The 13889-nt window shown below is 48.4% G+C and overlaps 1 protein-coding gene across 3 annotated transcripts in view; it reads right to left on the minus strand.

Moving 5' to 3' along the window:
- Positions 1-13179, minus strand: part of LOC138671458 (galectin-1-like) — a 34936-nt gene extending 21757 nt beyond the window's left edge. Inside the window, exons 1-4 of one of the 3 annotated variants that reach the window (XM_069759641.1) lie at positions 13039-13157; positions 12378-12457; positions 8497-8668; positions 277-601 (exon numbers count right to left, since the gene is read on the minus strand). In XM_069759641.1, coding sequence (XP_069615742.1) covers positions 458-601; positions 8497-8668; positions 12378-12448 — 387 coding nt within the window. In that variant the 5' untranslated portion in view covers positions 12449-12457; positions 13039-13157 and the 3' untranslated portion in view covers positions 277-457. Of the gene's footprint in view, positions 1-276; positions 602-8496; positions 8669-12377; positions 12458-12880; positions 12995-13038 lie in introns of those variants that run through there. The other 2 variants (XM_069759640.1, XM_069759638.1) reach the window with 2 other exon arrangements.
- Between the last annotated feature and the right edge of the window lie 710 nt (positions 13180-13889).

Raw genomic sequence — 13889 nt, forward strand, 5'->3', positions numbered from 1 at the left:
ATTTTGTTAATAAAAATTTATTTAAATAAAAATAAATAAAAAAATAAAAAAATGTACGAGATGTCTTTCTGATCTAAAACCTCAGTATTCAGGGAACTTTGCGAAAAAAATAAGTGGGTTTTGGATTTTAGTTTGGGCACTCGGTGTCTAAAAGCTTCGCCGTTACTGGTATAGAGGGTCTGGCAGTACCTTGTAGCCTGCAGTAGAGCAATATGGATAGTAATGTCACTGTGCACAAGTTATTCATTCCCAAACACAAAAAAAAGACGCATCTGCTGCAGATACTCATGCATTGCAGAAATGTATTATTCATTTCATAAGCAGCATAGACAGCGCTGAGTGTGAATCCAATACTAGAGGTACTGCCACTTAATGCTACTATGTGAGAAACCACAATATTGTATTCTAGGCTGAGTGCATGGACAAGCAATTTGCTAGATCCACAAGGATAAAGTCACTACTCATATGTAATGGACTTGAACTGAATGCCTGCCAGGGAGAGGAACGAAACATCAGGCAGCTCCATGCGTACAGGGAATGCGAACTCTTCTCCTGAAGGCAACTTTATATTAATCTTGTCTGCCTGGTACTCAAAGCAAACCTGCGAACACAGCAAAAACAGAACCGGTCAGATCCCCCAACTTACACCTCCTGTGACATATGCCTCAGTGAGAATACATTGCATATAAGGCTCAATAGTACACAACTCTAAGCTCTCGTTACCAAAAAGAGAAAGAGCACAAAAATATCCCGAACATAAAACAGTATCAACATTTATTCAAAAAGACATGTAAAACACAACAAAAACATAACACTAAACAAGTCAAAGACAAAGTTGAATAAATGACATCACAGGTGTAAAACACAGGGTCCACCTCTATTATAGTGGTAGGAAGGAGTAGAAAACTGCAGCAGGGTAATTAAAAGTGCAAGTGCTTATAATAAATTGGTAAATCAAATAAAGGTGCAGCACAGAAAAGGATGGTAAAGGAAAAAAAGGGGCGTCACCACAAAAATAACATTTGATCTAAGTAACACACACGTGTGTACCACTTTAAGAGAACTGGATCACCCTGATACATGCTAAAAACTGATCTTACCCATAATCTCCACTTGGGGACACCGTGTGTGCAGCCCCAACGCGCGTTTCCTGTTGGCTTCGCCCCCTCCCACCCCCAGACGAAGCCCATGTGGAACACACGACCAAAAAGAAGCAGAGGGCAATAATGACTTCATGTGATCTAGACTGTATGCTTCTGTTAATACATCCCAGAATTGTATTTGCCCTTTTTGCTGCTGCATCACACTGTTGACTCATGTTCAGTTTATGATCAATTAGTATACCTAAGTCTTTTTCACACGTGCTGTTGCTTAGCCCTATTCCTCCCATTTTGTATATGCTTTTTTTCATTTTTATAGCCCAGATGTAGCACTTTGCATGTTTCCTTGTTAAAAACCATTCTGTTAGCTGCTGCCCACTGCTCCAGTTTATATATATCTTTTTGATTCCTCTCTGGATGTGTAAAAAGCTAGTTCCACACAATAGAGGTATAGATTAGGGCAGCGGTGTGCCAGTGGTGTCACCGATAGTCTGGTGAAATTCCAGGAGTACAAAATGGACACAAAAAATTGTATATAATGATTCAGATAAAATATATTTGAGGTCTCTGGGTCCCCAGTGAATTTTACCAATGATCCAGTACCTTAAGTGCCACCACTAAAAGCAATATTTATACCATGTAATTAATAAAAGAATTACCTTAGTCAATGTAAGTTGTTCCTGGCACGGTGCGTTGGTTGTAGAAGGAAGATGGCTAGCGACCACTATTGAGAAAGCTGGGTGCACTGGCTGTTAGGAGAACCACACCATAATGACTGCTGTAGAGAGCTGGGTGTGGTGGCAGCAATCTGGCTGTGCTGCTGATGTGTTGGTTGTAAAGAGAAAATGTGTAACGATCAATGTTGGAAAAGCTGGGTGCACTGGAGGTTAGGAAAGGCACACGCGGTGGTGTCACTTACACTGTGCTGCTAGTTCAAGCAGGCGATCGCACCAGCAGGCATTATCCACTGACCTGCTTCATGTTGGTCCAAGGATAACAATTGCGATGAAGTTCAAAAGTGCTAGAAGGGGCTTCATTTGGGCAGTGATAGTGATTGAATGCTGCACCGGCCGGTGGCAAGCGTGCTCGAATCACTGCCGGTTGACCTGCGCGGTGGATAATGCTACTAGCTAAGGTAGTGACGTCACTCCCGTACCTATGGTCAGGTCTATCAGGTAATGTAAGGGTCTCAATCCGACGCATTTTGGGAGATAACGGCTTTCTTCCTCAGGGATAGTTGCAGCCCTGCTCAGTTGAGCACTTTCAATACTGCGGTCATTCCATCACAAGCAGTCACGTGACCGGTGGCATGGTTGAGCAGCTGTGTGCAATGAGGGGGTTAATGGGCAGAGAAGCAATTTTTTGTGTCCATTTTGTACCTCTGGAATTCACCGGCCTCTTTGTGACACCACTGGCACACCGCTGCCCCAATCTATACCTTTATTGTGTGGACCTAGTTGTTTCCACATCTCCCACCTTCTGGTGCAATTTAATATACTTTCCCACAGCGTGGTTCCAGGAGCGGCATTTCCTGTATACTGATACTGCAGTGTACACACTGCAGAGTCTGCAATGTGATTCCTCTAAGTGAGTCCTAGAAGTGTGAAGATTATGTAGAATTAAAACCAGAAGGATGTATACGGACTGTGCCCTGCTACCTGCCACCATCGCACTCTAACCAGCATGTCTATTCTTCCTACAGGTATTTTCATGCACCCAGCTCTCCAGCCTGCTCTCCAGCCTTGTCTGTCTATGAAGTGCATATAGTGCATCACCCAACTTTCCACACAGACTTTCCTCTGCTCCTAGCATTCACATGGTATGCCTTTCAGCTAACCCCAGTATTATTTATGACCTTGGTTACTTTGGCTTGATTGTATGCATCTGGTCCACTTTTAATTCTGTGACCATAATGAACAGAGACCACTCCTCTCTGCTTCACACCTGAATGCACTTAGTTGTACATATATTGCATAGCACAAGTCTGCAATGACTTTAATCTGCAGTGTGATTCCTAGAAGTGTGTCCTAGAAGTGTGAAGATTATGTAGAATTAAAACCAGAATTGAACCAGAAGGGAACTGAAGGTAACTGGCCACAGTCACTGTAAACAATGTTTATGTTTGTTTTCACTTTCAACCCTATAATCCTTCACTTTCTGCAAACTCCCCTAATCCCTACACCTAGTAAGGAACTGTTCATCTCTTCCTCAATCCTCCCCATCCATCTCACCTCCTCCTCAGAACTGTTCCTTAACATACAATCTTCTGTCTCCAAACACAGACAGTCACCTCATGCCCTCTCCTGCTCCCACCTGCTAACACTTTGTCTGCTCCTTCTCACTGCTGGTGATATCTCTCCAAATCCTGGTCCTCCTCACCACATCCCCACAGTCATTTCTACCTCCCATCCACGCTCTATCACAAATTTCCGTAACCTTGCACACCCTCGCAGAAATCTTAACCACCTTGATCTACACTCACTCTCTGAATCCCTCGACATAAGTTCCCTACAAAATGCGGATGAAGCTGCCGCTCTATATAACACCACAATAGCTGTAACTTTGGAATTCGCAAAGTCAACAGACAGCCCTGGCACACCAGCCTGACCAAAGAACTGAGGCGAGCTTCCAGGGCTGCTAAGCGGAGATGGAAAAGATCCCACTCCAACGAGCACTTCATCGCATTCAAACAGTCCCTCACTACTTTCAAGACCACACTCGCCACAGCTAAACAAACCTACTTCTCATCTCTCATATCTTCACTGTCTCACAACCCTAAAGAGTTATTCAACACCTTCAATTCTCTCCTCCGTCCCCCAGCACCTCCTCCCTCCCCACTCATCTCCGCTGAAGACTTTGCCTCATTTTTCAAGCAGAAAATTGAGAACATCAGAGACAGTTTTAGTCGACAAATCCCAGAGCCCTTCCTCCCAACTACCCAGCCCTCCACCTCCAAAACCAACTTCTCTACCATTATAGAAGATCGACTCTCCACTCTACTCTCAAGATCGCATCTCACCACCTGTGCACTTGACCCGATCCCTTCCCACTTCATCTCAAACCTCGCCACAGTCTTCATCCCAACCTTAACCCATCTCTTCAACCTATCACTAACAACTGGTGTTTTCCCCTCAAGCTTTAAACATGCCTTAATCACACCTATCCTCAAAAAGCCCTCTCTTGACCCATTCTCTGTATCGAGCTATCGCCCTATATCACTTTTCCCCTATGCCTCAAAACTACTGGAACAACACGTCCATCTTGAACTGTCCTCCCATCTATCTTCCTGCTCCCTCTTCGACCGCTTACAATCAGGCTTCCGGTCACACCACTCCACTGAAACTGCCCTAACTAAGGTCACCAATGACATATTAACCGCCAAGAGCAAGCGACACTACTCTATCCTCCTCCTGCTGAACCGGTCCTCTGCCTTTGACACAGTGGACCATTCCCTATTATTACAGACCCTCTCATCCCTTGGCCTCACAGACTTGGCTCTATCCTTGATCTCGTCATACCTGACCGGACATTCAGTGTCTCCCACTCACACACCACCTCCTCACCTCGCCCCCTATCTGTTGGAGTCCCGCAAGGTTCAGTTCTAGGGCCCCTGCTCTTCTCCATTTACACCTTTGGCCTGGGACAGCTCATAGAATCTCACGATTTTCAGTATCATCTCTATGCTGATGACACACAGATCTACATCTCTGGACCAGATATCACCTCCCTACTAACCAGAATCCCTCAATGTCTATCCACTATTTCATCCTTCTTCTCCGCTAGATTTCTGAAACTTAACATGGACAAAACAGAATTCATCATCTTTCCCCCATCTCACACGACCTCCCCAACGAACCTATCCATTACAGTAAACGGCTGCCAATTCTACCCAGTCCCACAAGCTCGCTGCCTAGGGGTAATCATTGACGCTGATCTCTCCTTCAAACCACATATCCAAGCCCTTTCCACTTCCTGCCGCCTTCAACTCAAAAATATTTCACGCATCCGTACATTCCTGAACCAAGAATCTGCAAAAACCCTAATCCATGCCCTCATCATCTCCCGCCTCGACTACTGTAAACCCCTGCTCTGTGGCCTCCCCTCTAACACTCTCGCACCCCTCCAATCTATTCTAAACTCAGCTGCCCGACTAATCCACCTGTCCCCCCGCTATTCCCCGGCCTCTCCCCTCTGTCAATCCCTTCACTGGCTCCCCATTACCCAGAGACTCCAGTACAAAACCCTAATCATGACATACAAAGCCATCCACAACCTGTCTCCTCCATACATCTGTGACCTCGTCTCCCGGTCCTTACCTACACACAACCTCCGATCCTCACAAGATCTCCTTCTCTACTCCCCTCTTATCTCCTCTTCCCACAATCGCATACAAGATTTCTCTCGCGCATCACCCATACTCTGGAACTCTCTACCACAACACATCAGACTCTCGCCTACCATCGAAACCTTCAAAAAGAACCTGAAGACCCACCTCTTCCGACAAGCCTACAACCTGCAGTAACCACCGATCGACCAAACCGCTGCATGACCAGCTCTACCCTCACATATTGTATCTTCACCCATCCCTTGTAGATTGTGAGCCCTCGTGGGCAGGGTCCTCTCTCCTCCTGTATCCTCACCCATCCCTTGTAGATTGTGAGCCCTCGTGGGCAGGGTCCTCTCTCCTCCTGTATCCTCACCTATCCCTTGTAGATTGTGAGCCTTCGCGGGCAGGGTCCTCTCTCCTCCTGTATTCTCACCCATCCTTTGTAGATTGTGAGCCCTCGCGGGCAGGGTCCTCTCTCCTCCTGTATCCTCACCCATCCCTTGTAGATTGTGAGCCCTCGTGGGCAGGGTCCTCTCTCCTCCTGTATCCTCACCCATCCCTTGTAGATTGTGAGCCCTCGCGGGCAGGGTCCTCTCTCCTCCTGTATCCTCACCCATCCCTTGTAGATTGTGAGCTGTCGCGGGCAGGGTCCTCTCTCCTCCTGTATCCTCACCCATCCCTTGTAGATTGTGAGCCCTCGCAGGCAGGGTCCTCACCTGCTGTATCCTCACCCATCCCTTGTAGATTGTGAGCCTTCGCGGGCAGGGTCCTCTCTCCTCCTGTATCCTCACCCATCCCTTGTAGACTGTGAGCCCTCGCGGGCAGGGTCCTCTCTCCTCCTGTATCCTCACCCATCCCTTGTAGATTGTGAGCTCTCGCGGGCAGGGTCCTCACCTACTGTATCCTCACCCATCCCTTGTAGACTGTGAGCCCTCGCGGGCAGGGTCCTCTCTCCTCCTGTATCCTCACCCATCCCTTGTAGATTGTGAGCCCTCGCGGGCAGGGTCCTCTCTCCTCCTGTATTCTCACCCATCCCTTGTAGATTGTGAGCCCTCACGGGCAGGGTCCTCTCTCCTCCTGTATCCTCACCCATCTCTTGTAGATTGTGAGCCTTCGCGGGCAGGGTCCTCTCTCCTCCTGTATCCTCACCCATCCCTTGTAGATTGTGAGCCCTCGCAGGCAGGGTCCTCACCTGCTGTATCCTCACCCATCCCTTGTAGATTGTGAGCCTTCGCGGGCAGGGTCCTCTCTCCTCCTGTATCCTCACCCATCCCTTGTAGACTGTGAGCCCTCGCGGGCAGGGTCCTCTCTCCTCCTGTATCCTCACCCATCCCTTGTAGATTGTGAGCCCTCGCGGGCAGGGTCCTCTCTCCTCCTGTATCCTCACCCATCCCTTGTAGATTGTGAGCTCTCGCGGGCAGGGTCCTCACCTACTGTATCCTCACCCATCCCTTGTAGATTGTGAGCCCCTCGCGGGCAGGGTCCTCTCTCCTCCTGTATCCTCACCCATCCCTTGTAGATTGTGAGCCCTCGCGGGCAGGGTCCTCTCTCCTCCTGTATTCTCACCCATCCCTTGTAGATTGTGAGCCCTCGCGGGCAGGGTCCTCTCTCCTCCTGTACCCTCACCTATCCCTTGTAGACTGTGAGCCCTCGCGGGCAGGGTCCTCACCTGCTGTATCCTCACCCATCCCTTGTAGATTGTGAGCCCTCGCGGGCAGGGTCCTCACCTGCTGTATCCTCACCCATCCCTTGTAGATTGTGAGCCCTCGCGGGCAGGGTCCTCACCTGCTGTATCCTCACCCATCCCTTGTAGATTGTGAGCCCTCGCGGGCAGGGTCCTCACCTGCTGTATCCTCACCCATCCCTTGTAGACTGTGAGCCCTCGCGGGCAGGGTCCTCTCTCTTCCTGTATCCTCACCCATCCCTTGTAGATTGTGAGCCCTCGCGGGCAGGGTCCTCACCTGCTGTATCCTCACCCATCCCTTGTAGACTGTGAGCCCTCGCGGGCAGGGTCCTCACCTGCTGTATCCTCACCCATCCCTTGTAGACTGTGAGCCCTCGCGGGCAGGGTCCTCTCTCCTCCTGTATCCTCACCCATCCCTTGTAGACTGTGAGCCCTCGCGGGCAGGGTCCTCACCTGCTGTATCCTCACCCATCCCTTGTAGACTGTGAGCCCTCGCGGGCAGGGTCCTCACCTGCTGTATCCTCACCCATCCCTTGTAGACTGTGAGCCCTCGCGGGCAGGGTCCTCTCTCTTCCTGTATCCTCACCCATCCCTTGTAGATTGTGAGCCCTCGCGGGCAGGGTCCTCACCTGCTGTATCCTCACCCATCCCTTGTAGACTGTGAGCCCTCGCGGGCAGGTTCCTCTCTCCTCCTGTATCCTCACCCATCCCTTGTAGACTGTGAGCCCTCGCGGGCAGGGTCCTCACCTGCTGTATCCTCACCCATCCCTTGTAGATTGTGAGCCCTCGCGGGCAGGGTCCTCTCTCCTCCTGTATCCTCACCCATCCCTTGTAGACTGTGAGCCCTCGCGGGCAGGGTCCTCACCTGCTGTATCCTCACCCATCCCTTGTAGATTGTGAGCCCTCGCGGGCAGGGTCCTCTCTCCTCCTGTACCAGTTGTGACTTGTATTGTTCAAGATTATTGTACTTGTTTTTTTTATGTATACCCCTCCTCACATGTAAAGCGCCATGGAATAAATGGCGCTATAATAAATAATAATACTTCTATGTGAGGATATACGTTCTTTTTTTTCTTGCGGATTTGCTTTACCAGCGACTGGACTTTCACTATTTTTATTCTAATTTTTACTTCTTGACAACAGGTGGTTGTTGTCACCCAAACAGGCACCTAGAACCCCCAAAGAACCTTGTGTCTAGCGCCAGTGGAATATATATATAGTTTTTAACAATGTATTTGCCAAACATAAGGTTCTGATGAAATATATACTGAGCCTAATGCCTTCTAACCCGACAAGAGCTGAAAATGATCATAAACCCAGGATCCACCTCATATATGTAGTACAAATATAAAAATGCTCTCCCCAAAAAGTATTCAGTCTCTCACCGTGGTTTCTGACCCTTGCTGGAAGGGAAAGAAATCTTCTCTTTGTTCAGTTCCCCACGCATTTTCCTCCAGGGAATTGCATACTATCTTTTGGATGTCTCCCTGATGGTCAAAACGAGCGTTGAAGTGAATGAGAATAGTTGAAGCATTTTTTCCCAAATTTATTGAAAACCTAAAAATTAGAAGACATCCCTTTATACACAAGAATATGTTTAGCTTGCAAAAGAGAAGGCTAAGAGGAGACTTAATAGATGTCTATAAATATCTGAAGGGCCGTCACAGTGTAGTGGGATCACTGAAACTGAAAGGGAGAAGATACAGATTAGATACTAGAAAAAAAACTTTTTGCCAGGGTGATCAATGAGTAAAACAGGCTGCACAAGAGGTGGTGAGTTCTCCTTCAATGGAAGTCTTCACACAGAGGCTGGACAGACATCCGTCTAAGATGGTTTAGTGAATCCTGCATTATATAGGTGATACAGTGATTATACATAGATTTAGCAGCCAATATCACCTATATAATGTATATACAGCGGAGTCGCAGCATCATCTTTATAATGTATACACAGCAGTTTATATACAGTACCAGGGTGATAATGCAAGTGCTGCACATACATAAAACAAGTTTCCATATTAGGACACCCCCAGGTCACTGAGATGGGGGGAAAATGAACAGCTGAGGGGCGTCCATCCTCGGGCGTGCACAGGAGCGGGTCCCTGGTTCGGACAGTGAGTAGAGCAGGAAACAAAAAAGGGGGATATACAGCACTGGGGGGACAGGCATCGCCAAGAAGGTACATAGATCACCGGGGGGACACAGAGATCACTGGGGGGTAGCACGAAGATCACAGGGGGCAAAGAGATCACTGGGGGGTACAAAGAATACAGGGGGCACAGAAATCACAGGAAGGCACATAGCTGGAGGGTACAGAGATCACGGAAGGGCTCAGAGATCACATGGGGGCACAAATATCACAGGGGTCACAGGGGGCAGAAAGCTGGGAGCCAAAGAGATCACAGGGGTGCATATAGCTGGGGGCACAAATATCACAGGGGGTACATAGCAGGGGGGAACAGGGATCACAGGGGCAGAAAGCTGGGAGCCACAGAGATCACAGGGGTGCATATAGCTGGGGGCACAGAAATTACAGGGGGGCATATAGCTGGAGAGTACAGAACTCACAGGGGGCATATAGTTGGGGGCCGAGAGATCACAGGGGGAACAGATCACAGGGAGCACATAGCTGGGGGGCACAGGGATCACAGGGGGATATATAGCTATCAGGCACAGAGATCACAGGGGGGGCACAACGTTGGGGCCACAGAGATTACAGGGGGGCACAGAGATCACATGGGGGCACATAGCTGGGAGGCAGAGAGATCACAGGGAGGCATATAGTTGGGGGGCACAGAGATCACATGTGGGCACAGAGATTATATTGGGGCACATAGCTGAGGGGCACAGATCACCAGCAGAACAGGCACTGAGCTGCCAGCACAGAGATTGCTCTGGACTCTCTGGTAGCAGCTCCTCTTCCAGCACAGGAGAGCGGGAGAGCATTGGGCGCTAACCCCGCCCACCTTGGCACTAAATCCGACCACCCCGGCGCTAACCTCGACCACCACAATGACGTCATCATTCGTGTGTTCGCAGCATTCTGTAATGAACGCTGCATGCACTAGGGGGTTAAACGGCCGGCTGCCACTGTAGCATTGTCAAGGTTCCCCACCCCTGATTTTCAATGGCTGGTGGTGGTGGCCCACTTTGTATTACAGAGCCGCCAACCCACCGGGCATCAGCCTGGCTGGGCAGATTAGCAATCTGGGCCTGGCACCCACTGACCCCTCGTGTCTCCACATTATGGTGGCAGCAGTGGGATACTACTTAGCCTGGCAGATCCAGGGGAGTTGCAGGGACTGGTTTTCTCAGACCCCATCCAGGGCTCCACAACCAGGGAGGCATTTAGACAGACCCTGCAGACCACTGATGAGGCATGCTCAGCAGGTTTCGGATGCAACTATGTCCAACCCCATCAACTCTGGCTTGGGAAGAGGACCAGAGTGGACTCATAACTGCAACAAGAAATGGCCACTACAGGACCTGTGCCAGTTTCCATGGATTGAATGGGACTTAATCCAGGAACTACGGCATGCAGAGGATGCCATGTGTGGACCCAATGGATACGAGTTGTTTCTCCTCGATTACATGTGGAATTTATTTGCAAGGAACATGGTCATGCTCTGGGCAAACTAGATGATACAAAGTTTTGTTGTCATAAAGGTGAAGACCTCTTACATTCGCATCTGTGCTTAAAGACATGCTGTGGACTGTCACTGATCAGAGGAGAAGGTTGATTAGAATCCCATCATGTCTGGATATTTTCAGTAAACCAGGAGTCATTGACTTATCTATTTGTTGACTTTTGAATTTATGTGTGTTTTTCTTGTTGGTCAAGAGTCAGAAATGTTGACTCTTCTTGTAGGTTAAACTTTTAGTTACCTAGCCAATTTTGACCTTAATGACCAAGCCGAATTTTACAATTCTGACCACTGTATGAAGTGGGGTGTCAGGTTATATATCCCATTACATTCTATGAAGAGGGGAGTTGGGAGGAGGGATAAAGGGTAAAGTGATAAAGCGAGCACAGACAGGCAGAGCTAGAGATAGTTTCACAGTTACATTGCTCAGTACTACTGTGTGGTGTCCTCCATGCTGTCAATTTGTAAGGGAGCGAATGGGACTGTCGTACACCTGCCCCTGAAGACAACAATTGTTGTGGGAATATTAACATGCTGTTTTATTGCGTTTTTTATTGTATAATGTTAAATGCATAGAGTGTTATAGGTACTGATGCTGCTGTGTGGGTGCTGTATTGGTAATGCTTAAAGGGAATCTGTCACCTACTTTTTCGTATATAAGCTTCGGCCACCCCCATCAGGGGCTTATCTCCAGCATTGTGTAATGCATTCTGTAATGCAGTAGATAAGCCCCCGATGTAACCTGAAACATAAGAATAACAAGTTAATTATACTCACCCAGGGGCGGTCCGGTGCGGTCCGGGTCCAATGGACGTCGCGATCCGGGTCCGACGCCTCCCATCTTTATGCGATGACGTCCTGTTCCTTGCTTCCTGTCGCGGCTCCTGCACAGGCGTACTGATTTGTCCTGTTGAGGGCAGAGCAAAGTACTGCAGTGCGCAGGCGCCAGGAAAGGTACGAGAAGCCCAGCGCCTGCCCTAACCCTAAGGAGCCGCGACAGGAAGCACGGAAGAGGACGTCATTGCATGAAGATGGGAGGCGCCGGACTCGGACCGCGGCGCTCATCGGACCAAGATCACCCCTGGGTGAGTATAATCTAACTTGTTATTCTTATCTTTAAGGATACATCGGGGGCTTATCTACAGCAGTGCAGCTCCTAATGGCGGTGGCCGCAGCTTATATATATATATATATATATATATATATATAAAGTAGGTGACAGATTCCTTGTAAGGTAACCTGGTACACTCAGCTCAGGTTTAGGGAAAGCATAGGACATATTTTAGTACTTAGAGAACCCTAAGTACTTGCATGATGCAAATCTCAAATATGCAACTCCTGGCAATTTATGCTGCCGATATTTCACAGCGTGTGCATGGTAAGCTATGGAGGCGAGCCAGCTCCTTTCGGAGTGCCGAGACCCTGTAAACAGCTACTTGTAAATGAGCTGATCACGAGTCGTCTTGTTGCTTTCATTTTTTGTGGTCAAAAAATCATGGACATATGAACAGCTCCCTAGACTTTAATTGGTACATGTTTTATCCATGAAAAATCACAAAGAGAAGATAGGAGTGATTTATGGATGTCTAACGGAGGCCTTAAACAGATAAAAGCTGTGCTACCATTTGCTGTCCGGGGGAATGAAGCCCTTAACCTCCACACAGTGACCTGGTTGCAAGTTGAGATTCATCATGACCACCCCCTGCATAGCAGAAGACATAAAATGGAGAGAATGAACAGTTAACACAATCATGTGAGGAATCTACATGTACAGTATGGCAGAACTGAGTCCTACACAAAAAACCACCGCTACCCTTATATCACTCCCAACTGCTGAACAAAACACTATAAAATCAGATACGAAACTGCAGAACGTTTTGTGGAAGCTTCTGCTCCTTATTATATACAGTGAAGTTTTACCACCAGTTGTTGAACATCTAAAATGGTGGAAGCGAAGGAAATACAGAGCTAAATATCTTGTCTGGAACCATGGTGGATGCTCATCTCTTACACAGTCACCCACCATTGTAGAGGGATGGTAGCTAGATAAGGAGCGGAAGGTTCAGATATACCCCAATCATCTAACACATGCCATAAACAAAGCCCACAGCCCAAACCCACTCACGGAAGCTGCCATAGTCCTTCTGCTCCAGAAAGAAATGTTATAACAACTGCTCAGTCCTTAAATATTTGTAGTCATCCAATCAGAGGAGTGGGTGCGACGTGTCTCACCCATAAGGTATCATCTAAAACAAATGATAATCTATAATATAATGCACTCACCGAGGAGCATCGGCCCCCGGCCAGGACGCGCGCCGTGGTTCCACATTAGGCTGTAACCTCTGGTGTGCTGGATTGGTCTGCTCACAGTGATGAGGCCGGCATTACTTATGAATCTACTTTATAACTCTTAGTTCTTTACTGTTTTTACAGTCTGATAGAAATGTAGTTGATTTAAGCTCACATGAGCCTTCATTTATCTGTTGTCACAATGCAGAATAACCAGCAACAGCCACTGCCAGGGGGAGAAGATGCTGCCTAAGGCTATCAGGGCGATCTCACGCAGTCGTTGGAAGAGGAGGAGTGGATTATGGCTCATAGATTAAAGGAACGAAGATGAAAATGTTTGCCCATACCATATTATGTTGCTGTGTTTTACTAATAAGGGTAGATGGCAATAGGCCTTGTGTGGCAGGCATTGTACTAAATAAGGAGGTGCCCATCCCCAGCTTTTGTTATAGGTGCAGACCAGTGCCTTCTCACCCACCCCTGTAGCCAGGGTGGTTATTGCTCCTGTTGGGCCAATAGAAATCGGAATGGGCTAGTACAGCCCCTTCCTAGTATTTAAAGTGGGCACTGAGCCTGTCTCCTCCTCTTCCCACTGTTCAGGTCCAAGCAATGTCCAAAGGACAAGGATGGTAGACCCTCTCATTGAGGTCCTGCTTGTTAGAGCAGCACAGGAATGTGAGCAGTGGCTTCAAGCCCTCATCCCGGGGTTCAGCGCTCATTTTCCTGTCCCGGTGATTTCAAACCTTTAGCAATCGGTTTCTGCTTCCCTTCCCCCACCGACAGCTGATCTCCCCGTCCCAGCGCCAACTCCCCTTCAGCAGCTATGGGGCATCACAGAGGTCGGT

This window comes from Ranitomeya imitator, chromosome 3 (genome assembly GCF_032444005.1).
Source record: "Ranitomeya imitator isolate aRanImi1 chromosome 3, aRanImi1.pri, whole genome shotgun sequence".
Lineage (NCBI taxonomy): Eukaryota > Metazoa > Chordata > Amphibia > Anura > Dendrobatidae > Ranitomeya > Ranitomeya imitator.